This window comes from Squalius cephalus, assembly GCF_949319135.1.
Source record: "Squalius cephalus genome assembly, chromosome: 15".
NCBI lineage: Eukaryota > Metazoa > Chordata > Actinopteri > Cypriniformes > Leuciscidae > Squalius > Squalius cephalus.
Window position 1 is genome coordinate 2248776 of NC_137136.1, and position 24880 is coordinate 2273655.

At 36.1% G+C, this 24880-nt stretch overlaps 3 protein-coding genes across 10 annotated transcripts in view; 2 read left to right on the forward strand and 1 right to left on the reverse strand.

Annotated features, from left to right (window-relative positions):
• LOC307172230 (m-AAA protease-interacting protein 1, mitochondrial) overlaps positions 1-24880 on the forward strand; it is a 101633-nt gene that overhangs the window by 7865 nt on the left and 68888 nt on the right. Inside the window, exon 6 of one of the 2 annotated variants that reach the window (XM_079894406.1) lies at positions 3958-4096. The exons of the other annotated variant lie outside the window; for it this stretch is intronic. The gene's annotated coding sequence lies outside the window, so the exon portion shown is untranslated. Of the gene's footprint in view, positions 1-3957; positions 4097-24880 lie in introns of those variants that run through there. 2 annotated transcript variants of the gene reach the window in all.
• On the reverse strand, positions 485-13781 carry efhb (EF-hand domain family, member B). Of its 2 annotated transcripts, XM_079894389.1 has the most exons (14): positions 13655-13781; positions 13486-13548; positions 11115-11258; positions 10738-10918; positions 10244-10354; positions 5514-5643; positions 5000-5083; positions 4832-4899; positions 3844-3998; positions 3487-3694; positions 1997-2215; positions 891-1072; positions 622-770; positions 485-515 (listed from the first exon to the last, which is right to left on the reverse strand). In XM_079894389.1, the coding sequence occupies exons 1-13, from the start codon at positions 13718-13720 to the stop codon at positions 624-626; spliced, it is 1758 nt and encodes a 585-aa protein (XP_079750515.1). In that variant the 5' UTR covers positions 13721-13781; the 3' UTR covers positions 485-515; positions 622-623. The 2 variants fall into 2 exon arrangements, with proteins under 2 accessions (XP_079750515.1, XP_079750516.1); XM_079894390.1 differs by lacking the exon at positions 13486-13548.
• rab5ab (RAB5A, member RAS oncogene family, b) lies at positions 14299-24624 on the forward strand. 6 transcript variants are annotated; one of them, XR_013823681.1, is made up of 7 exons: positions 14299-14395; positions 16067-16295; positions 19024-19175; positions 19587-19709; positions 19867-19960; positions 22654-24035; positions 24070-24624. XR_013823681.1 is itself a non-coding variant. In XM_079894411.1 (6 exons), exons 2-6 carry the CDS (start codon positions 16130-16132, stop codon positions 22767-22769), a joined length of 651 nt encoding a protein of 216 aa, XP_079750537.1. In that variant the 5' UTR covers positions 14299-14395; positions 16067-16129; the 3' UTR covers positions 22770-24624. The 6 variants fall into 6 exon arrangements, 2 of the variants coding, with proteins under 2 accessions (XP_079750537.1, XP_079750538.1); XR_013823682.1 differs by having other exon boundaries at positions 22654-22931; positions 24222-24624; XR_013823683.1 differs by having other exon boundaries at positions 14345-14438.

Consider the following 24880-nt stretch of genomic DNA (forward strand, 5'->3'; position numbering starts at 1 on the left):
TTACTAGTTTAGTGTGTCCACACTGATTATTGTTCAAACTTTTCCTGTTGCAGTCTCTGCATTCATCACAATACTGGAATGCTCTCTTGAAAGGCACCTGAAGCTTTAAAAGCACACGAGTATCACCTGCTTTTACTTGTCATTTTTTTCAATGCTACTTTCTCCTAAATGGTCTGAACAAAAGCTAATTTTGGATTACAGTGTCCCAAAGCCTTGCTTGCCTTGCTTAAACCAAGTTAAAGAGGCCATATTATGCCTTTGCACAAAGTCTTGCTTTTGTTTTCAGGCTCTACTAGAACAGGTTTTCCTGCTTAAATGTTGATTATTCTCCTCATATTCTCCATTGATGAGGCTCCTCTCTTCCCAGTCTGTCAGTAAAGCACTGTGCTCTGATTGGTCGGCTGGATCAGTATGTTGTGATTGGTTAAGCGCTTCGAGTGTGTTTGGGAAATGTCCCGCCCTTCACCATAACCTCCAAAATCGACCTGTTCTTGGCAGAGCTTCTGAGAAAGGAGCTGTAAAAATACATTGAGATGGTTTTTGGTACTTATACTGCAAATATATAATCTTAAGGACATCAAAACCTAAACTAAAACTTCATAAATGTGTACAATATGGGACCTTTAAATAGCCTGCAGTTCACTGAGAACATTTCGAAAGCTCTCCACACAAACGTCACCGACAGGATCTCTCATGGACGCCAACTTCCAGGCTTCCTCAAATGTCTCCTCAGCGACGTTGAGACCCACTTTTTGGAAAATCTGTGCAATCTATATGATATGCAATATACCTTTGATGAACGTGTTGATATTAACCTGTTTGTAATCATTGTTTGGCATTGTAAACCCTCTTTAAATCATAATGTAACATGACGGTGGTCTAAAACTCACCTCGTCTTTAGTGCGAGCGCTTAAAAACTCTTCTTCATGGACTCCGTAGAGGGAATGCAGTGGGGGGTGCAGCAGATCTCGCGCTGTCGATTCGTCTCCGTAGTTCGTCCTGTCACCGAAGCGTTTGATACGAGGAGCGGGTAGATCGGCCCGTACTGATGGTACTCCATATATGTGATAATCTATTCATGGGAAGCAATCAGAAGAAAACTAGTACAAGACTACGTTAACTTTCCTTTTCTAGTTGTGCTATTTTAACCCTGTAAAGCCCGACCTATCAAATAATAGCCAGAAACACCTCATTTTTATTTAAATTGAAGAGTTAATTGAACCTTTAGACAAAATATATATATATAAAAAAAAATGTGTATTATATTTGATACATCAGGCTTTTATGGTTATGATATAATGAGAAAATGGAGCTCATACTCGAGGAGGAAAAAATAAATCAAAAACTGAGCAAAAAGATGTAATTTGGTGCAGATGCTGATATTTATATGGCCAAAAATCAGATGAATCAATGAGATCTTTTTAACAGAATAGCAGACTACTGACATAAAATGCATATAAATATCAGTTGTCACTGCCAATAATATTTCTTAGTAAGATTATATTTAAATGCTTAGTTTTATGACCAAAGTCTTTTGGAAACGTATATACAACGCAATACAATGATGATTGAGAGATAAACAAATAAACGCTCATCAAAAGCCTGATGGATCATTTTTTGATGAATATGATTTGAAAAAAAGTGTGTATAATCAAGTAAACCTCAGTTGCTTCAGTCCAGTGTGTTCATCTTTAAATATCACTATAACAATATAAAAGTTATTCTTAGATTTCACAGCAAACTGTCACGAAGATGGACGTTTTTACAATTAAACTAAAAGTCCTTTTTACTTGCTAAAATGTAGTAGATTGTGTGCAACAGGTTTCATCAGCAAAGGTTTGATCATTTAAGGCCTTAGAAATGTAGGCTTTATGGGATTAACCAAGATAATCTTGATTATGCCCTGGAAAAAAAAAGCCTGGAGGTTATAAAGGCTTTGTGTAGTTTGAATACTTGTGCAGTTTAAAGACATTCGAAGGTTTAGTGTGGGACTTACTGGCAGGGGAAGAACCTCCTACGACAGCATTGATGAGAGAGGACGAGGTGATGAAGCTGTCCTGCACACTTCTGGGTCTGGACAGGGTTTTCGGAGTCTTCCTGGTGTTTCCCAGCTCAACAGCCTCCAGATCCTCAGGTCTGATCAAAGGCTGGATGGCGTTGTCTTTCTGGAGGTCGGCTCGCTGCATGTTGGCCGGGGCTGACCAGGTCATGCGCTCTGAAAGATACAAGCCATAAATGAATATCTGACGCATGCATTTTCATCAGTTTTAGGGGACATTTACACTGACCAAGTTTTTCAATTCCTATGTTTCCATTGTTTTTCGATGTAAACACACACTAGACGGAAGTCTTGCGTTCGCATCTTTTTCAGAGTCTCGCGAATGACATGGGATTATAAGAACGCGGCACTCAAGTTAAAAGAAGTTCCTTTAGTATTATTACTATTATTATTAATAATAATATACGTGTTGTGTGTGAACCAGCCCTCAATTTCATCAGTTTCGTTGTCTCCTTTAAATATTTAAACCAATTACCGCAGAGATGAATCACATCACAACATTATATAAAACAAACAAATCATAAAAACACAAAAAGATGCAAGATTGTATACTTGAAGTGGAGGGCAAGTTACTCTAAAAAGAGTAATACTAGCTACTAATTACATCTTCAATAGTGTAATACTGTAATTACTCTTTAAAAAGTATTGCATTACTTATTACTTTCTAAATTCCATATCAACCTCTACCAGTTAAACAGTACAAGGATAGACATGAAACTGCTCTTTTAATTCTTTCAATTAAATAATATGAAACTAAATAAATTATTCTTGAGTTGAGCAAGTATTAAGGTTACATTAAAAACATACATTTTAAAGCCCCTCTGTGGTGAAAGTCCAGCTTTTAATGTTTATATGTGGTGTTTTTAATATGCTTTAAGTCAAACCGTGTGTAAATTCATAAGTCGACATCATTGCTGAGTATTTCCTCCTTAAAACTGCAGTGAACCAAAGACAGTCTCAAAAACACACTTTGAAATCGCTGGTGTTTCTGACGTCACAAACAACCTTGTAACCAATCAGATCAACGTGTGATCGTCAACCAGTGGATCTCTGAGCTGAGTGAGTGAGTGGAGGCGGGGTGTCATTTGCATATTCATAGAACCGCGTATACTAAATGAGGCAAGGGTGTAGATTTACATTCAAGATATCTTAAGGCATGAATCATTTTTGTTCAAGGAAAAAAAACGTCTACATATGTAATTTTAAGGGAAAAAATGATTGGCTACAGGTGTACTTTAACATTAGATTGTAAATTTTGATGTTAAATTCACTATTGTTTAATACTGAATTGTTCTCTAGTCAATACAGTATTTAGTGCAATCACATGACTATCCTTTACCTTGTAATTAAATTACACTAATGAATTACTTAGTAATAATGCATTATTACGCCTTAACACAGTCATGAGCAAGAGCACTTAAATTCACCTCCTGTGAGGATTTTCTGCTCCACCCTGTTGATCGGCATTTTGTCTTTCCAGTTAAGAAAATTGGAGAACTCCATGAAATCGATTAGTCCGTCTTTATCAGCATCACAGTAATCCATGAGCTCATCGAGCACCGGGTCACTAATAATCATGTTAAACTGCTGGCAAACATCCTTCAGATCCTCCTTATCGATTTTCCCTTGACCCTTCTGCAGAACGAGACAAAGAAAACTGGTAACATACACAATGAATACCTTTATAATGCATTATACACTGAGGCTTCAAGTGAAGTGTTACCATAAGTGCTTTTCGTAAGAAATTAATGGTTAATAACTACATCAATACAACAGCTTCTGACCTTGTCGTAGTGTCTGAATGCTTGAAGTAATGAGCTGAAGTTCTGGTAGTTGGACTTCTTGAGATGCTGGCGAACAGCGCTGACCAGCGCTCGCTGTCTGTCTTTACCTTTCAGGTACTTTCCAGGAGGAGTTTGATGAAGAAGGTCACCTACACCTGAGGAAAAACAAGAGCAAGTACTATACAGATGGATGGATGAATCTCTCAAAACTGATATAGTCAAACCAAAAATTATTCAGACACCATATATTCATTTTTATATTGTTTTACTAGTGTGTGCAGGACACTATAGTTCATTTATGTAAGTGAGGATAGCACAATAAAGTAAACTGTGACATATTATACCCAATACTTCTTCATACAGTAAAATGTATAAAAATTTGGGACCAAAAATTATTCAGACACTTTGAGCTGATCATGTTTTGCTGAAGTGTTTTTTCTTTACTTGCTAAAGCGACCTTTTTACACACAGACTGAACAAAATGAAGCATTGCTTGGTGATTGGTTGAGCTAAACTGGTATTATCTAATTGTGTAGTTAAATTTAACAGCTGACAGATATTCAACATAATTCATGTGTGAGACAGTCTAACAGAAGGGCGGACAAAACCAGTGACATATCAACTGATTTGATAACTCTGAGTTCTTGTCATATTTTATTACCATTTTCTAAACTAAAGCGAATAAACTGTGATAATGTGAGAAATGTTGAAGGTGTCTGAATAAATTTTGGTTTGACTGTACCCGGATCATGCGTAAGCCTCTCAAATGTCCTAAATATAGGCTTCATTTTCTTTACATAAAACACTATGAATGTTTTTTTTGAGAGATTCATAAAGCACTCTCTGTTTCGTACCGATTACAGGAATGTCCAAGTTGAAATTCCACAATGATGTATTTCACACACCAAGAAAGAATAAATCATAAATTCTCTACAATACTGGCTGCTAATTTATTTCTGACAGAAATGTGACAGACGATTCAAATTACCAAGGCTGTCAGGTTTCATCAAGACTCCGAATGTGTGATCACTGGGAACGTTTAATGTCTCCGCAATTCTATGAATTAATGCACAGACAGAAAAGATGATTTACACAGTGGCAAAAACTGTGAAAATGTCATTAGTATTTAACAAAAATGCTCTTAATCATGACTTACGGATCATGAACTTTGCCTGTTTGTGGCTGAGTCTTCTCTCTGAAGTCGTCGCAGCGTTTCGAAGCTAATTTTGCGCTGTTGTGCCTTAAGACATGAAGATTAATTAATTGTTCATTTCTGATAATGTTGTCAAATTAGTTTGTCATTTAGAGCTTATTTAGAAAATTTCTCAAATGAAATGTGAATTGCCATTATAAACTGAATATTCATTCATAATAGCTGTCACAATAGTAAAACTGTCAACCCTGTTACCTTTCTGAAGGCATTCTATCCCAAAATACAGTAGTCAACATTTAAAGTGGATCAAAACCTCTCATCAAAGTTATACATGAATTTTGAACAATACCCGTTTTGTCTTAGGACAAATTTGATCAACTTTTATGATCAACTTCATCAAATGTTGACTACTGTATATTGATTTAGCTAATGGAAATGCAATTTTCTTTATTTAGATATCTTTCTCTCTCTCTCTCTGTTAATGTGCATGTGTATGTACAGTACAATATACGTTTACATTAGTGAGTCACTGGGCCAGTGGAGACATTTGGAGACGTTTCTCCCATCATTGTGATGAGGCGTCGGGACACCAAACCTACTTTCTCTCCCATAGTGACTCCAATTGTACTTTCTGTCCAAACGCTCACCTTCAAAAAAAAAAAAAAAAAAGCAATCTATCATCGTTTTCTGAAGCAATGGCAAAATGAGCACAAGACTTCAGTTTGAAACCAACTAAAATGCTAAGTTATAGACCTTAGTCAGGGTAGCACCATATCGTGAGCTTAGAATTATAAGGTTCTATCTCCGTTTAGGGTAGTTCTGAGATATTGAGCATCAAAGTTTTTACATCCCAGCTGGCAAAACTGTTATGTAGTATAATCTACTATTATAGCTCAACAAGACCATCACCCTACAGGTACTTTGAGGATAGAATATCAAAATCCTGGCACATTTGGAAATGGGATTTTTTAAGATGGCCCAAATGGAGATAGAACCTTATAATTCTGAGAGCTCTGATTCTGTTTGGAATTATAAGGTTCTATCTCCACTTTTACAAATAAAACCCCACATTTCAAAGAATAAATGTATATAACCATTGATTTTAATCAATTTATATATTTATAATACAAGCACACAGCTTGTAGTATATAATATAATATATAATAGTATAGTATACATCAAAGCCAAGCAAGTTTGTAAGAAAAAAAAAAAATATTTTCAAAGAACATGGACATGGAAAAATTACAGCTAAACAAAAAATGTTTTCTTCACATACTACACCCCACTCCTCTGTACTGTAAAAACATTTAGGAAGCATCTTACATACATTAAAAACGGTTCATTTAGTAGATTAAAACATACAAAATATTGTGTAACATCATGAAAATTATGTTTTCATCCCTTTCCACCCCACCCCCTCTGTGCTCTGAAACATTTTAAAAAATGAAAGATGGATTATTTAGAAAGAAAGATAGATTAGTTAGAAAGATAAAAAGAGGGATTAGTTAGAAAGAAAGAAAGAAAGATGGATTAGTTAGAAAGAAAGAAAGAAAGAAAGAAAGAAAGAAAGAAAGAAAGAAAGAAAGAAAGAAAGATGGATTAGTAAGAAATAAAGATAGATTAGTTAGAAAGAAAGATAGATTAGTTAGAAAGAAAGAAAGAAAGAAAGAAAGAAAGATGGATTAGGTAGAAAGAAAGAAAGAAAGATGGATAAGTTAAAGAAAGAAAGAAAGAAAGAAAGAAAGAAAGATGGATTAGTTAGAAAGAAAGAAAGAAAGAAAGATGGATTAGTTAGAAAGAAAGAAAGAAAGAAAGAAAGAAAGAAAGATAGATTAGAAAGAAAGAAAGATGGATTAGTTAGAAAGAAAGAAAGATGGATTAGTTAGAAAGAAAGAAAGAAAGAAAGAAAGAAAGATAGATAGATAGATTAGAAAGAAAGAAAGATGGATTAGTTAGAAAGAAAGAAAGAAAGAAAGAAAGAAAGAAAGATGGATTAGTTAGAAAGAAAGATATATTAGAAAGAAAGAAAGAAAGATAGATTAGTTAGAAAGATGATTAGTAAGAAAGAGAAAGAAAGAAAGATGGATTAGTTAGAAAGAAAGATAGATTAGTTAGAAAGAAAGAAAGAAAGAAAGATAGATTAGAAAGAAAGAAAGATGGATTAGTTAGAAAGAAAGAAAGAAAGAAAGAAAGAAAGATGGATTAGTTAGAAAGAAAGAAAGAAAGATGGATTAGTTAGAAAGAAAGAAAGAAAGATGGATTAGTTAGAAAGAAAGATATATTAGAAAGAAAGAAAGAAAGATAGATTAGTTAGAAAGATAGAAAGATGATTAGTAAGAAAGAGAAAGAAAGAAAGATGGATTAGTTAGAAAGAAAAATAGATTAGTTAGAAAGAAAGAAAGAAAGAAAGAAAGAAAGATAGATAGATTAGAAAGAAAGAAAGATGGATTAGTTAGAAAGAAAGAAAGAAAGAAAGAAAGAAAGAAAGAAAGAAAGAAAGAAAGAAAGATGGATTAGTTAGAAAGAAAGAAAGAAAGATAGATTAGTTAGAAAGATAGAAAGATGGATTAGTAAGAAAGAAAGAAAGAAAGATGGATTAGTTAGAAAGAAAGATAGATTAGTTAGAAAGAAAGAAAGAAAGATAGATTAGAAAAAAAGATGGATTAGTTAGAAAGAAAGAAAGAAAGAAAGAAAGAAAGAAAGAAAGAAAGATTAGAAAGAAAGAAAGATGGATTAGTTAGAAAGAAAGAAAGATATATTAGAAAGAAAGAAAGATAGATTAGTTAGAAAGATAGAAAGATGGATTAGTAAGAAAGAAAGAAAGATGGATTAGTTAGAAAGAAAGAAAGAAAGAAAGAAAGAAAGAAAGATGGATTAGTTAGAAAGAAAGAAAGAAAGAAAGAAAGAAAGAAAGAAAGAAAGAAAGAAAGAAAGAAAGATGGATTAGTTAGAAAGAAAGAAAGATGGATTAGTTAGAAAGAAAGAAAGAAAGAAAAAGAAAGAAAGAAAGAAAGATGGATTAGTTAGAAAGAAAGAAAGAAAGAAAGAAATAAAGATTAGAAAGAAAGAAAGATGGATTAGTTAGAAAGAAAGAAAGATATATTAGAAAGAAAGAAAGATAGATTAGTTAGAAAGATAGAAAGATGGATTAGTAAGAAAGAAAGAAAGAAAGAAAGAAAGAAAGAAAGATGGATTAGTTAGAAAGAAAGAAAGATGGATTAGTTAGAAAGAAAGAAAGAAAGAAAGAAAGAAAGATGGATTAGTTGAAGAAAGAAAGAAAGAAAGAAAGAAAGAAAGAAAGAAAGATGGATTAGTTAGAAAGAAAGATATATTAGAAAGAAAGAAAGAAAGAAAGATGGATTAGTTAGAAAGATAGAAAGATGGATTAGTAAGAAAGAAAGAAAGAAAGAAAGATTGATTAGTTAGAAAGAAAGATAGATTAGTTAGAAAGAAAGGATTAGTTAAGAAAGAAAGAAAGAAAGAAAGAAAGAAAGAAAGAAAGAAAAAAAATATAGATTAGTAGAAAGAAAAATAGATTAGTTCTAGAAATAAAGATAAGAAAGAAAGAAAGAAAGAAAGAAAGAAAGAAAGAAAGAAAGAGATTAGTAAAAAAGAAAGAAAGATTGATTAGTTATTAAGGATAGATAGATATATAGATAGATAAAGTTTGAAGACAGATAGAAACAGTTTGAAGATAGATAGATAGATAGATAGATAGATAGATAGATAGATAGATAGATAGATAGATAGATAGATAGATAGATAGATAGATAGAACGATTGATTCGTTATAAAAAAAGATAGAAAGATGGAAATGCCATCTTTCGCCGGCTTCAAATGTCCAGGCTAATGTCCAGCCCTTAGCTCTGTGTCCAGGCTACAGAGCTAAGAGGTGGGTTTTGATTGGTCCGTCCGTGTTCATTCAGGGTTTTGATTGGATATTGAATCTACTGGAGATAGAACCTTATAATCCCAACTCGGTTTATGTTTTGTGAGATGGAACCTTTTTATTTTATTAATAACTACTAACAAAATTTTTTTTTTACAAAAATAACACCACACAGGCATTAATAAACACCTAATGGATCAGATTATGTCAAAAACTCAATTTCGACCAAAAGTGGAGATAGAACCTTATAATTCTAAGCTCACGATATTTCATTTTTGAAGGCTGAAGTACAGGTTCAATGGTTTGGACTGTTTTTAACAACATACACTGTTCAGCTGCTGAAACGTCGTTCTGAAAATAAACTTTCAGTAGACAAAAACAGTTGTGAGTTGTGAAAATGACATGATCTAGGAGCTTTATAAAGTGTGTGCCACTGTAAAGACTCTAAGTCTATCCATCACAGCCACGTTTTCATCCGCATTAGGTTACACTTTATTTTAATGGTTCCCTAACAGGGACTTTAAGTAACTTTGGGACTTAAAGTCCCAAAGTTACTTAAAGTTACTAAAAGTCCCAAAGGGACTTAAAGTCAACATTCTGTTGACTTTAAGTAACTTTGCACCAACATGTCAACTAGCTCTCATTAGTAGTTAGATAGTTAGTTAGTATACTTTATTGTCCTTTTTCAGGAAATTTGTCTTGGACTCAAGGCTGCAGTAGTCCACAACATACATATACACACAACCAAAAAGAAAGAAAGAGAAGAAAAAAAAGAAAAAGAAAAAACATAATGACTACATCTTGCTATTTAACATATTAATAGATACAGGAATAAATGATTTTTTGTAACGGTTACTCTTGTATCAAAGTGGGACTCTATAACATCTCCCTGATGGCAGAAGCTGATACTTTGGAAATAAAACATGGCTTGAATCACTCACTATTGTCTGTGCATTCTTAAAAACCAATGATTCATAAATTGATTGAAGTGAGGTGTGCTTTCTTACACCCATAACTTTCATTGCAGTTTTAACAAGACGTGCAAGCCGTGATTTTAATTGGACCGAAAGATTGCCATACCAAGCTTGCATAGTAGACTGTAGGTTCGGGTTAGTAGAATAAGCTGATATGTAGTTGTAAAGTTACTTATAGTCAGTAGAATATCTGTTGAGGAGCATCAAAATAAAGTGTTATTAAGTCGACTAATACTCTAATGACTGATAGTTGACATGGAGTTACTAAAGGGGACCATCAAAATATTGTGTTAACCTGCATTAAATTCAATATGGTGTCTAACCTGACAGGTCCATAAACCTAAATAAAGACTGAGACCCCTAAATGGGCTGCAATCTAACTGACCTACTAAGTATGAGCCGTGTGAGTGAATGTAGAGCCGATGTCCCTCATTCGCTTCCTTCTCCACCTGCTGAGCGGTCTTAGGGGGATTGATGAGCTCACCAGCATTAGAAACTGCATTGAAAAGAATTCACACATTTTCTTAAATATATATATATATATATACTGTATATATATATTGAGTCAATTCATGAGCATGCTACTGAAGTTTTACTATAGTTGTGTCCCAAATTACGCACTTATACACTATACACTCAACTGTGCAGTGTATGAATTTTATCCGGTTATTTTGTCATTCATCGCTTCATTTCCCTTCGCTACATAATTAAAGCATGGATGAAGTGTCCAACATTCTTCGTTTAATTAAGTGCATCATCCCGTTATTTAAAGTGTTCTAATTCTATTTGGAATTTTCAGTGAACACACTACTTGCACTATTTATGCTACATAGAACAGTGCATAAGTACGTGCATTGGGACGCACAGCATTACTCTTACCCTTGAGTGTTGTGACACCAAAAACCGTTTTCTCAGGGTCAAGCCAGCTTGGTAAACCAGGGCCTTGAACTTGTGACCTTCCCAGAGGTGCTTTCTGATTGGTGGCATACGCGATCTCTTGTAATTGACGCAGCCTCTCTTGGAAGCGTGTTTCTGGTGCGGGGTTAATCACTGATCCAGCCTAAAAATACAAATCTCAAAGAATCTGTTATACACGCAACAAAGACTGAAATTGTTGATGCACTTTTAATTGCACAGAAACATTTTTATTTGCTTTTCTCTAAACGTTTTTGGGTGAAACATGAATAGACAGTTTGAACATCAAGCAATAAGAACAAATACAGTCACTAGAAGAATTTTTATTTGACATTTCTTACATTAATGGATGATTTAGTGTTCACACCATGGACTAGAGCGCTGGCGATGTCAGGGTCATCTGCTTTTCCATGGAAGACCCGAACTGTGCCGACGGGTGGCCGAGCAGAACTGACAAACTTCCTCACCACAGGTGGAGTTACAGGCTACATAAAAAAATATATACAATGTATATATATATATATATTAGGGCTGTTAAACGATTAATCGCGTTTAATCGCATCCAAAATAAAAGTTTGTTTTTACATAATACATGTGTGTGTACGGTGTATAATTATTTTCTATATATAAATACGCACACATGCATGTATATATTTAAGAAATATTTGCATGTATATACTGTGTATATATATTTATATTATATATAATTTATATTATATATAAATATTTTATATATAAATAACACATTTTCTTAAATATATATGCATGTGTGTGTATTTATATATAGAAAATAATTATACTCCATACACACACATGTATTATGTAAACACAAACTTTTATTTTGGATGTGATTAATCGCGATTAATCGTTTGACAGCCCTAATATATATATATATATATATATATATACACACACAATGAACAAAATTATAAATGCAACACTTTTGCTTTTGTCCCCATTTTTCATGAGCTGAACTCAAAGATCTAAGACTTTTTCTACGTACACAAAAGGCCTATTTCTCTCAAATATTGTTCACAAATCTGTCTAAATCTGTGTTAGTGAGCACACAGGTGTGGCATATCAGGATGCTGATTAGACAGCACGATTATTGCACAGGTGTGCCTTAGGCTGGCCACAATAAAAGGCCACTCTAAAATGTGCAGTTTTACTGTATTGGGGGGGTCCAGGTGGGAACCCCCGAAAATAAAATAAAAAGGTTGGTGATTGTGGCCTGTGGAATGTTGGTCCACTCCTCTTCAATGGCTGTGCGAAGTTGCTGATATTGGCAGGACCTGGAACACGCTGTCGTACACGCCGATCCAGAGCATCCCAAACATGCTCAATGGGTGACATGTCCGGTGAGTACGCAGGCCATGCAAGAACTGGGATGTTTTCAGCTTCCAGGAATTGTGTATAGATCTTTGCAGAATGGGGCCGTGCATTAATCATGCTGCAACATGAGGTGATGGTCGAGGATGAATGGCACAACAATGGGCCTCAGGATCTCGTCATGGTATCTCTGTGCATTCAAAATGCCATCAATAAAATGCACCTGTGTTCGTTGTCCATAACATACGCCTGCCCATACCATAACCCCACCGCCACCATGGGCCACTCGATCCACAACGTTGACATCAGCAAACTGCTCACCTACACGACGCCATACACACTTGTCTGCCATCCGCCCTGTACAGTGAAAACCGGGATTCATCCGTGAAGAGAACACCTCTCCAAAGTGCCATTGAATGTAAGCATCTGCCCACTCAAGTCGGTTACGACGACGAACTCCAGTCAGGTCGAGACCCCGATGAGGACGATGAGCATGCAGATGAGCTTCCCTGAGATGGTTCCTGACAGTTTGTGCAGAAATTCTTTGGTTATGCAAACCGATTGTTGCAGCAGCTGTCCGGGTGGCTGGCCTCGGACGATCTCGGAGGTGAAGATGCTGGATGTGGAGGTCCTGGGCTGGTGTGGTTACATGTGGTCTGCGTTTGTGAGGCCGGTTGGATGTACTGCCAAATTCTCTGGAGATGGCTTATAGTAGAGAAATAAGCATTCAATTCATAGGCAACAGCGCTGGTGGACATTCCTGCAGTCAGCATGAATGAATGTGTTTGGGATGCTCTGGATCGGCGTATACGACAGCATCTTCCAGGTCCTGCCAATATCCAGCAACTTCGCACAGCCATTGAAGAGGAGTGGACCAACATTCCACAGGCCACAATCACCAACCTTTTATTTTTATTTTCGGGGGTCCCCCCCTGGACCCCCCCAATACAGTAAAACTGCACATTTTAGAGTGGCCTTTTATTGTGGCCAGCCTAAGGCACACCTGTGCAATAATCGTGCTGTCTAATCAGCATCCTGATATGCCACACCTGTGAGGTGGATGGATTATCTCGGCAAAGGAGAAGTGCTCACTAACACAGATTTAGACAGATTTGTGAACAATATTTGAGAGAAATAGGCCTTTTGTGTGCATAGAAAAAGTCTTAGATCTTTGAGTTCAGCTTATGAAAAATGGGGGCAAAAACAAAAGTGTTGTGTTTATAATTTTATTCAGTGTATAGCCTGTGTGTGTGTGTGTGTGTGTGTGTGTGTGTGCATACACATACACGCATAAATACATAACACACGTACACACGTACACACACACACACACACACACACACACACACATACACATGCACCCTATGTATGTGAATGACCCACCCTTGGTGTAATTTCCTGCAGACAAGACTTAGTTCTGTCTCCGACTGGAATGAGCTTCCCTGCCTTTAAGTGGAAATGAGCATACTGAGCATTTCGAAATCTTTTTACCACAAATACCAGTCGTAAATGTAAAAGATCAAAACTTATTCTGAGAAATAATTAGTCATACCGCGCGGATGGTTGGAAACGTGTCTCTGCGTCTCCGGGTGGAAATATTCCGCTCGATGAGACTCATGCCTACAAACTCACAGCTTTATTTACAACCAATTAACCGTTCAAACATGAAACAACAGCAGTGTTTGTTTACGTTCCGTTACCTGACAACGCTGGAGGAAATTTAACGTCGACCTGACAATGACGTGCACCTGTCACAAAATCTCTCTCTAAATTAAGCTGGTTTCTTTGCTATTTTAAAACTAGCCTAGTATCTTTCATATACCTACAACAAATACTACAGTTGCCAGTGCGCTTTTAATCAGAAAAAGCTCGTGAATAAATAAATTCTTGTTTTGAAGTAAAATTTTTGGGTTTGTTTTTCCAAAGGCTTAATACATACTGAATATATGAATAAAATACATTACTTTTGAACACACACACAAAAAAAAACAATTCATTTCAGAAATTAAATTGTTATAGATGATTATCCAGAGCATCCAAAACTATAAAGTTTCAAGTAAAAAGTATTAGAAAACTACTAATGATAACAACATACTTATAAAAAAATTAAAAAATTAAAAACTTTTATATTTATAAATTATAACCCAGTGTGTTACTGGAATAACATTTTTGTCAGAAGCGCTGTTGTGATTGGCCGATTTCTCTCTGATGCCTCCGACGTCAGATCCAGTCATCCGATCCGTCATCGTCAGTTTTGATGCGAAAGGGGAAGTTGGGAGGAACCGAGAGGAAGGTACGAGTCTTTGGGCTTTAAACATTTGTACTGGTATAATAATGTAAGTATTTTGGGCTTTGTATTTGAAGTAAACCGTACAGTTGTTCCGGTCTTTCTGCTTTTTAACGGTTTATTTCTGAGAGGTCTCGCTCAGTGTTGTGTGTACACGCAGAGCGCTCGGCCTGTTTTTCTCTTAGCATTAGCACCATTAGCTTACGGGAACCATTTGAACCGGGGCGTCTAAGAAACTGACAGACCCGAGAAAGTACGGCTGAGACGGTGGGAACACGATTGTCAATGAGCTTAGTGGCTGTTTACATATGTGTAATAGAGAAATAGAGAGAGAGAGATACAATATCATTAGCATAGTTAGCGTCACAAGCTAACAGGCAGCTCGAGCTTCATTTATGACACTAAATACATTTTCCATTTGAATAATTCAGTGATTTTATTTGATCATTCCTCTGAAATCGAAGTTACTTACTGACTTGTACAGTAAACACAATGTTAGCCGATCAAAACCTGCTGCGTTTGTCTTGATGAGCCAGATTATGCTACACGTCAAACAAGTCAAGTTATCATCGAAAATGTTTCCTTTTTTCTTTTGAATATCTATCAAATCTAACGTGCAATGTCTATTCATCATCGTTTTTTAAGTTAAAAGTGTTTAGAAGCCATCTCAAGTTCTGTCTGATCATGATAGACATTTTGCACTGTCACTCTGTCTCATGATTTCTATATTACATAAGATATAAACAGAGTTATATGTAGAAGTATATATAGCCTAGAATATTAAGAGTTAGTTAACCAGAGAGGCAAAGGGACTTGGGTTGTGTTTGAATAGCATATCATCATACTTTCCATACAGTTTCTGCAGAATACATACACTTCTGTATGCACAGAATACCTGAATTTACAATTTTTCGTACTTTACTATGAAAAACATCTGAAAAGTATGCCGTAAAAAGAATAAATCACAAATATTAGATTTTAAGAAATCATAACTATGAGATAAAAACTCAAGATTAATCTACTTTTTAATCTTATTTTTACTTTTATGTCATAATTATGTATTTTTATCTCAATGCATGATTTATTTATTTTTTCTTCTGTGGTGAAATGGGCTTCCACACACCATATTGAGTATGTAGTAAGCTTGTATTTCATTCCCAGCGTGGCTTTGTTTGGGGAATGCTTAAAGGACACAAGGCTGGGTTTTGGGGTCAAAGCACAATGGATATTTAAGGCTTAACAAGAGTGGCAGTTCCTGAACAATGTCTGTCATCCATCGTTTAGTCATGTGACCGCATAGGAATGGATGTAATTAATGGCATGACAGACTACACAATAGATGTTCTCTCTATATCAGTGTTACTTAAACTTATAACCAGTCTCGTATATTAGGAGGGGTTCAGTCCTGCTCCTGACGATATGGGTCTCATCTTACCTTTTTTGAACAATCCCAAAGTCCTAAACAGATTGTTTATTTCAGTTACTTATCATCCACCAATGCACCTCTTGTTATCCTCAGGATGTATTTGGTTAACCCACATTTGGAAAACAAGAGCTGACTTTACTGCAGTGTTTAGGCCCTCCACGAGCAGGAATAGACACCTCTGATACACTGCATTACTTAATAGTGTTGTGAATTGAGAAGTGATACTAGATTATTAATGTTTGTTTCCGCAGATCTGGGAGTGAGTGTTTGAGAAGCACCTCTTGATTCAGCACAGGAGATTGGGGCTCAGGGTCATGGCTGGAAGAGGTGGAGCAACGAGACCTAATGGGCCGAACGGCGGCAACAAAATCTGCCAATTCAAACTAGTGCTTTTGGGAGAATCTGCTGTGGGGAAGTCAAGTCTAGTCCTTCGCTTTGTAAAAGGACAGTTTCACGAGTTTCAGGAAAGCACAATAGGAGGTAAGACTTCCATTTCGGTGTATAATAATAACCCATATCTGAAGTGATGTTAATTACGTCAGCTACTAAGTCTTAGTCCTGTGTCAAATGTACTTTTTAGTTATCGTATTTAGTCAACCTTGTTTTGTTTTTGTTAAGTCTTAGTCCACTAAAAGTCTGGGCAAAATTGTCATACTGCATTATGGTTAAATTGATAATAGGCTATTATAAATCACAACGATTGTTGTCATTTGAGAATTTATTTTTACATTTCATCTAAAGTATTGGTCTCTTATATGAATGTCAACTCATACGCATGGTTTATTTTAACGCATCTAGTTTCCTGTTTTTTTATTGGTTATTTGTCATAAGTTAACACATTCTCTACATAATGAAAACAAGACATTTCTCAAATTAATGCGGTGAAATTCCTCATAGTAATTCAAATAATTACATTCATGTTTTTTTTATTGACACAACAGCAAAAGATGACTTTATTGTCACACAGAGCTGCGTAAGTGCATTTATTCATACAGTTGAGAGATTCACGTTTGGATTTATTACAATAAATCAGTGAGAAGACTTGATCACAGATAGTCACAGAAACCGGCGCAAGCGGCTCGTGAAGGAACACAGACTGGCTGAGTGACACTTTCATTAAAGCAGAATCTCTCAAACGGAGATCGCTGAACTCCAACTTACTTGTTTGTCGAGTTTTTCAAATCCTCGGCGGCGCCTCCGCAGTGTTGAGACCGCACATGGTTGCCAGATTGCATATATGAAGTAAAACACAGAGCAGATAATGTAACCTTTTAAAAGAAAAGCTCTGATTGGGGCATTTAAAATCTTGACATCTGGCAACCACAAGCATGAAAGCTCGTAAAGACTTGTTAAAAACAAGTCTCCTCCCTATAGTCTCATTTTAGTCAGAGAAAAAGGTCGTCAAAGAACATTTTTCTGCACAGATTTCGTTAACAAAATGAACACTAATGTTAATGCACTTATGGATGGGCAGTAGGACTAAAATCTTAGATTACGGTATACTCACACACACACCATGGTATAGCAAAATGCCACCCAGCCCTAATTACAATCAGTCACTAGAGCCCCTTTCACACAGAGATTCCCGAAAATACACGGATAATGTGTCCCGGGATTGTTTGATTTTGGTTCATTCACACTGCCAGTGATTTTCTGGAATCTGTGAGTGTGTTTATACACATCCCGTAAAGACACGTGACGTCAGGATGTGATAACTCCTCTTCGTCATTTCTACACGAAGACGAGTGCATTAGGGTGGCCCAAAAAAACTTTTTTCTCTTTTCTCCCAATTTGAACCCTGCATTTTGGTCTACCACCAGTATAAGTTATCACATAAAAAATTGGCTAAATTAAATGATATTTAGGGGTTGCACAAGACAAAAGAAAAATCACCTATATCACTTGATTAGCGGTATATAAATATATTTGCTGAAATGTCAATCTTTATGTTGTTTATTCCTTAAACTTAACATGGAGCTACATAAAGGACATATAAGCATAAACTGCAACTTATTTGGTACATATTATAGAGAACTTACCAATTTAATAGTGAATATTATTACACAACAATCTTATACTAATGTATTTCTACAAGTCTGTTCAATTTGCTAATTCAGATGGAGAATTGGCAAGACCTTTGACAATTGTGCTTTTGTTTGAGTCAGGATAGCTTTCTCTGTGGTGTTTAACCACCTGTAGTAAGAATAGTTTTTGTTCTTCTGATTTGGTTAATATAGCATTAAAGTCCTGTATCAACTATCGACAACCACGAATCGCGATACGAATCGAATCGTTAAAACGAATCGTTACACCCCTAGAATTTTAGTAATATCAAGTTGACTCACCACTTCACTGCGACTTCAGCTAGCAAGGAATGTCCCCCTTGACCAATCTGCATCTAATTGTGCACTCTTGGCTTTCCATGGCTTTCTGTTCTTCCAGAGTATTTCCTCAGCAGTCATATACTTTTGACTGAGGTAACAAGTTCATCTTTGCTTAGGCAGCGGTCAGCATTTGGTACACTATTCTGCCTTTTGCTGCCTTGTTACAGCTGTTGTTTAAATCATTCAATGGCAATAGTGTCTCAAGAGAATATTACTTATTAATGAAATATATGGGATTATTTGTAGAAAAGAAATACATTTTTCATGAATATATACCAGATTACAGGGACAAGCAATGTAATAATCTGACACGGCTTTGCCATTTAACATTGTTTACGTGAAAATTCTCAACTTCAAGGGGCTTGTGCAACCTCTAAATCATCTTCAATTTAGCTGAAATTTTAACCCTATTCCTTTTGTCTTTATGGTCCATGTTTGCAAGGTTCAAATCATAGAATTTATCATTTTATTTTTTTTTACTTATTTTTATGGGCCACCCTAGAGTGCATACTCCCCAGTAGCGCCACTGGGTTTGCCGAGTGGCTCGTTCCCCATACGCTGTAGTAGCATAGGTTGTTGAAAGGCCGGTGCGATGGCACTACACCCCTTACGGCGTTGGTCCTGGCTTTTGTTCACACAGTGCGCGTTCCGGGACTGATCCCGGCAATCTTACTAGGTCCCCATCCCGGCATCGATCCCGAGACGTGTTTGCAATCACACAGAAGGCACTCTAGCAATTTTACGGCAATTTCCCGGGATCAACGCGCTGTGTGAAAGGGGCTTAAATGGCAAGATCTAACCCGTGTCTGTCCTCTCTCCACTAGCTGCCTTCTTGACTCAGACAGTATGTTTGGATGACACAACAGTGAAGTTTGAGATCTGGGATACAGCTGGCCAGGAGCGCTACCACAGTCTGGCCCCAATGTATTACAGAGGAGCACAGGCGGCCATAGTGGTGTATGACATTACGAACGAGGTGAGTCCTTACGTGCTCGGTTTACTCTGCAGTTTCAACAAGGGATCGAATTTCTCTACCTCTTTTGAGATTGTACTATAACTCAACACTTCCTCCCATGTCCAAAAAGAGCATTTATTGAAACCAAGCTGCCAAAAGCTGGCTTGTTCTAAAATCCTTTAAGCATTGCATGTGATTTCACATGCGAAAAGAGTGTTTACATAGAAACAAAAAACATCCCATTTAATGCTACAAGTCAGCGAGAGGATGGAAAATCATTATGAAAAACTAAATTATCACTTGCATTATAAGTGGACCTGTCAGGGAGAAATTAAATATGAAAAACATAAAATGTGTGTGATCAAATCAGAGCTCTGAATCCAAAAACTTCTTTACAGAAATGCATGTTTTTTGTTTTGTTTTTTCTTTCAGGAATCATTTACACGTGCGAAAAACTGGGTGAAAGAGCTTCAAAGACAAGCCAGTCCAAATATTGTAATAGCTTTGGCTGGAAACAAGGCAGACCTTGCCAACAAGAGAGCGTTGGACTTTCAGGTTTGTGATGTTTGAACAGCCACAGAGGAGCAGACGCTTCCTGTTGGCTTTACAAATGAGATGTGGAACTGTTCACAAACAAATAAACATGCCAGACGCTTACAACTGTCTGTTTAGAGCCTGAAACCATGACTTCTCTTCTTCTTCTTCTTCACAGGACGCACAGTCATATGCAGAGGACAACAGTTTGCTCTTTATGGAAACGTCGGCAAAGACTTCAATGAACGTGAACGAGATTTTCATGGCCATTGGTAAGTTATTATCAACTACTTTAAACTACTACTTTTGTCTAATACACGCTGCTGTTCAAAAGTTTGGGGGCGGTAAGATTTTCATGTTTTTGAAAGACTTCTGCTCACCAAGGCTGCATTTATTTGATCAAAAATACACTAAAAACAGTGAAATATCATTGCAGTTTAAAACAGTGTCACATGATCCTTCAGAAATCATTCTAATATGATGATTTAATGCTCAAGAAACATTTATTATGATTATCAATGTTGAAAACAGTTGTGCTGCTGCTTCATATTTTTGTGGAAACATTTTCCCAGGATTCTTTGATGAATAGAAAGTTCTAAAGAACAGCATTTATTTGAAATATAATCTTTTGTAAAACTATAAATGTCTTTACTGTCACTTTTGATCAGTTTAATACGTACTTGCTGAATAAAACTATTAAAAGTAAAACAAATACTGACCCTAAACTTTTGACTCTTGTTTACCTATGAGTTCTGATATGAAATATTTACTTCCATTGTTTCCACAAGTTTTGTTTTCCATGTTTGATTATGAAAGTCTGCTGTATTGTGAAACATTAATGTTACAGACTACCTTTTTTGACTGTGCCATTAAAAGTTAGAGGTACAACATGAGCCTTGTCTCGTGTCTTGTTCTGCCTCATGTTTAGGGGCGTGAAAGTCAAATCGATGCATACGATAACAAACCAGCATGCATCTAATAAATGATTGATTCAAGAATGTTGTTCAAGTTTACTGCAACAATAGCGCCGCGAACTTCACATACTTTTAAAAAACGAGTGTTTAGTTGATCCTGTCCCAGTTGTAAACACAACGGCTTTCCTCTTCCATGAGGGGGTTTGGCCTCACGACGGCTTTGTTTCCGGACAGACTTGTACTATTCTTTGAAATGACGGGGCGACTAGGAGTAATTGTCCTCTAAACCATTAGGATTCAGCGGTGAGAAGTAGTAAGGTACACGCATGTATGTTTATTTTAGTACACTTCACCAAAACCACACTACAAAAGAATCGTGTAAAGCAGGAAACCTTGAGATTACTTGTGACATTAGAACAAAATAAAAATGGATACGAGAACGTAGCCTATACTACTAAATTAATGTATCTTACATATTTTGTAAACATGAACATTTTTTATAAAACATGAGCCTTTATTTTTATTTAAAGGGCTTACGTCTGCTATTGTACGCTCATTTTGTAAATGTAAGCAACTAATTTAGACGCACAAGCTGGGTACCTTAGCAACTGCCTAGCAACCAGGCTTGTGCAAAATTCAGAATTTCAGAATTGGCCTCCATTCAATTCATGAATTGGAATTTGAATTGAATTTACTCCGCCCCACAGGACGTTGAATTGAATTGGAATTGGAATGACAGGAAGTGGAATTAAATTCATGGCAATTCAAAGAAATTCCACACAGTCACACAACAGAAAGAATGTGTTGAGTCTCGCATGCATTCAGTGTTAGGAAGGTTACTTTGGAAATGTTATTGCTTAGTTACCCATTATAAATGTGGTTTGGATTACTTTATTTGGATAACTTTATCAATGCAAAGCAATTTTGTTTTAAGTTGATTAGTAACTAATTGAATTAAACATTTTACCTCAGTAATACAACTAAATACAATTACATTAATTTTGTAATTTAATAACAGAAATTTCATTTCACGGAACTATTTACTCCTCAACCCTGCAATCATTTTGTTCTAAAATAGATATTGATCAAATTCTTGAAATAAATGACCCCCTCCTCAATGTTGTTTAATTAGTTTTGTTCCAATGTAATTTTCATTTCAAAGTAATCACACAAACACAAAGTTGTTGTAAATGCAGTTATCATTTATTCCAATGCAAAAAATGACTGAGAAACACTGTTGCATCTAATTCTCAATAGCTCCTCAAATGTTTTTTCATTGAGTCTGCACCGTTCTGGTCTGAATATCTTTCCTGCAACACTAAAGATTCTCTCAACAGGTGCAGAGTGAAGTTGTAAGGGACTTCTGAAACTTAAAAAGTCCAGTGTTGCCCATTAAATTGTGCTTTCAAACAAATGTCCACCTCAAATTGTTTAGCAACCATTTTAAATACTTGGTTAAAGTAAAGCATTCTGGGAAATGGAGTCATGCTCCACAAAATTACAATTACAATAAATCAAACTTAATTATTTGTTCTGTGACTAGAGCTTTTAACATTCATTGCTGGGGGAAAACATATCCTTTTAATGTAATCTGTACAAGTAGTTCAAACTAATATCATTTATAATGCAATCATATCTGACATATACTGTAAAGCTTCACTGTTAAACACTTCACTTAAAATATGTATATGAATTTCTTTGAATTTTTATTGAATTGCAATTCTGCTTCCTTTAATTCAAATTCGAATTGTAATTCTAGATCCTGTTTTTGACATCAATTCAAATTCAAGAATTGAATTGGAATTAAGGAGTCATTCTCAATTCAATTCTGAATTGTGCACAAGCCTGCTAGCAACACTATAGCAACCGCCTAGCATGCGGCAAGTATAAACTTAACTTTATGCCTCAGAAAACAGCCTGAGGCTGAGACTAGCATGAGCCCTGCAGGCACCCTAAAATTTGTACCTGGGTTTCACTGAGGAAAATGTCACATTTTGGACTTTTTTTAATGCATTTCCATAATATTTCCATTTTCTGTCTTTCCACCTTAGCAAAGAAACTGCCCAAGAACGAGCCCCAGCCTGCCGGTGCCAACACGGGACGCAACAGAGGAGTGGATCTGACAGAAACGGCACAGCCCACGAAAGGTCCCTGTTGTAGCACCTAAACGCTGACGCTGCTCACCTCCTAACCAACCGCATCACATCCGCACACGGGGCTCCTCCTTCCAAACCTCGCTCCGTGGATTAGCTAAAGACTCTGTATAGCTGGGTTTCTAATACTTTTTTTTTTTACTTTTTATTTTTAAGAAAATATATGTAAATCTGCAGTCTACTGGATGCATGTATCACTACAAAAGCTAAATACACATTTTAACTTAATTCAGCAGGAGAACAAACACGGTTGCGCGCGCGAGAGAAATATTGAGTGTTTGTATATGAATAACCATATGACCAGGCCCACGAACAATCTGCAGATGTTTTTCTGCGAAAAAAAAAAAAAGATTTAAACTTGTTAAATGAAGCTATTGTTATCGGTAACTAAGCGTAATCAAATTAGCCAGCATATTTAATAAACCCCATGAATGCATTACAACTGAGTGGAAATCATCATGCAGATTGTGTGTGTGGGCCTGCGTATGACTCAATGCCGAAGCGGATTAAGAGAGTTTTAAAACTGCTTGTGAAGAACTAGATCCTCCATCAGCAGCCGGTCTTACGTTGGTTGTGGGTTTCAGTTTGGATGCAGTCGCTTGTTCTGGTTAAGCATTCCTCATGTGATAATAACGGGCCTTCAGGAGCATCCATTACCAGTGAGTTGCTGAATCGAGATCGTCTTTAGGGATGAAGAACAAATCAAGGAAGGCAGTCAGTAAAACATGTTCAGCCTGCTGTATAGATTATAATTATTATTATTACTATTAATTGGGACTGTATTCTCATCTCTCTGTTATGCTTATAACCTTAATGTCAGGCCCATATGGAATCTGTGCATTTGCATTTTCTGAGGCAGAATCTATTGAGGTCTGAGGATTTGAACATGTTAAAATGTGCTGAATGAAGCTGTGCACGTGATCAACTAACCAAAGTATTTAATGGGGAAATGAACCCTTTCCTCGCCAGCGCCAGCATTTTTACATCTTTCATGGTCCCCAGAATATTTAGTCGTATTAATATCTGAACATACAATGTAAGGAAAGAACAGAGCCTCTAACTTAACGCATTCTGTTTTTAATCAACACTTGAATGTGAGTATGTTTCATAAAAAAAGCAACATTTTGAACAAAAACCTGAGAGAAAAAAAAAAAAATGCATTTTTGTCAGACTTCGTCCAGATGATCAAAACACAGATGTTAGGCTGTTTTATGATCGTGATAGATTACAGCAATGCTCAACACCCATAAATCTCTTGTTTCTGCTTCTTCTTCGCCTGTGTTTTGATCAGGAGATTCTGTACTTTTTCAGAAGATGCCTAACAGCGCCCTCTACTGTATAACACTGAAAACATGAATTGCAGGGAAAGAGTTAAAATTATGTGGGCAATTGAATTCCATGTGGGCCTGACAATGATCAATTAAAAAACACACACAAAAAAAGTGTTTTGAACATTTTCCCTGCAGTTTTTATTGTAATCTTACAGGTAGTCATGAGCAAAATAAACATGTCACACATGTACTCTGAGGACTAAAGGCAAATTTAAATGATATGTGCCGTCGAACAAGACATAAGACTCTGTGAGGGCCTTGATTTCAAAACATGACTTTCTTTAAATGTCTCATGGGCGGAGAGAAACACATTATTTAGATTTGCCTCCCATGACGGACAGTAATTTGCACACTGTACAGCCTCCCATAAATCCTACTTCCAGTTTCTTTTCACAGAGAATCATGTTTAAATGGTGGTCTTTTTAAATGTATGTAGTGTTATTAACAAATGAACTTGACATTTAGTCAGTGGTCTGTCTTGTACCTTCTCTCAAAATGCTCAATGTTTTTATTTCTAAGAACCTATTGAATTGCACAATTTTGAGTTGCGTTTTTATTTCTAGTTATAAAATTGTGTCTGTCTGTCGTATCCAAAACGATTTCATCATGGACTACAGAGGACTTTCTAACACTCCTGAAGTACCACTGTAAACTAACTGGCAGACGTTCAGTGATTCGACAGTGAAATGCATTAACACTGAGAGACTGATCGGTTTTTAATGTCCAGGTACTAGTACATTTCCAATAAAGGGGGTGAAATGTAATACATGCATGCTGTGAATGTTCCAGTTCTG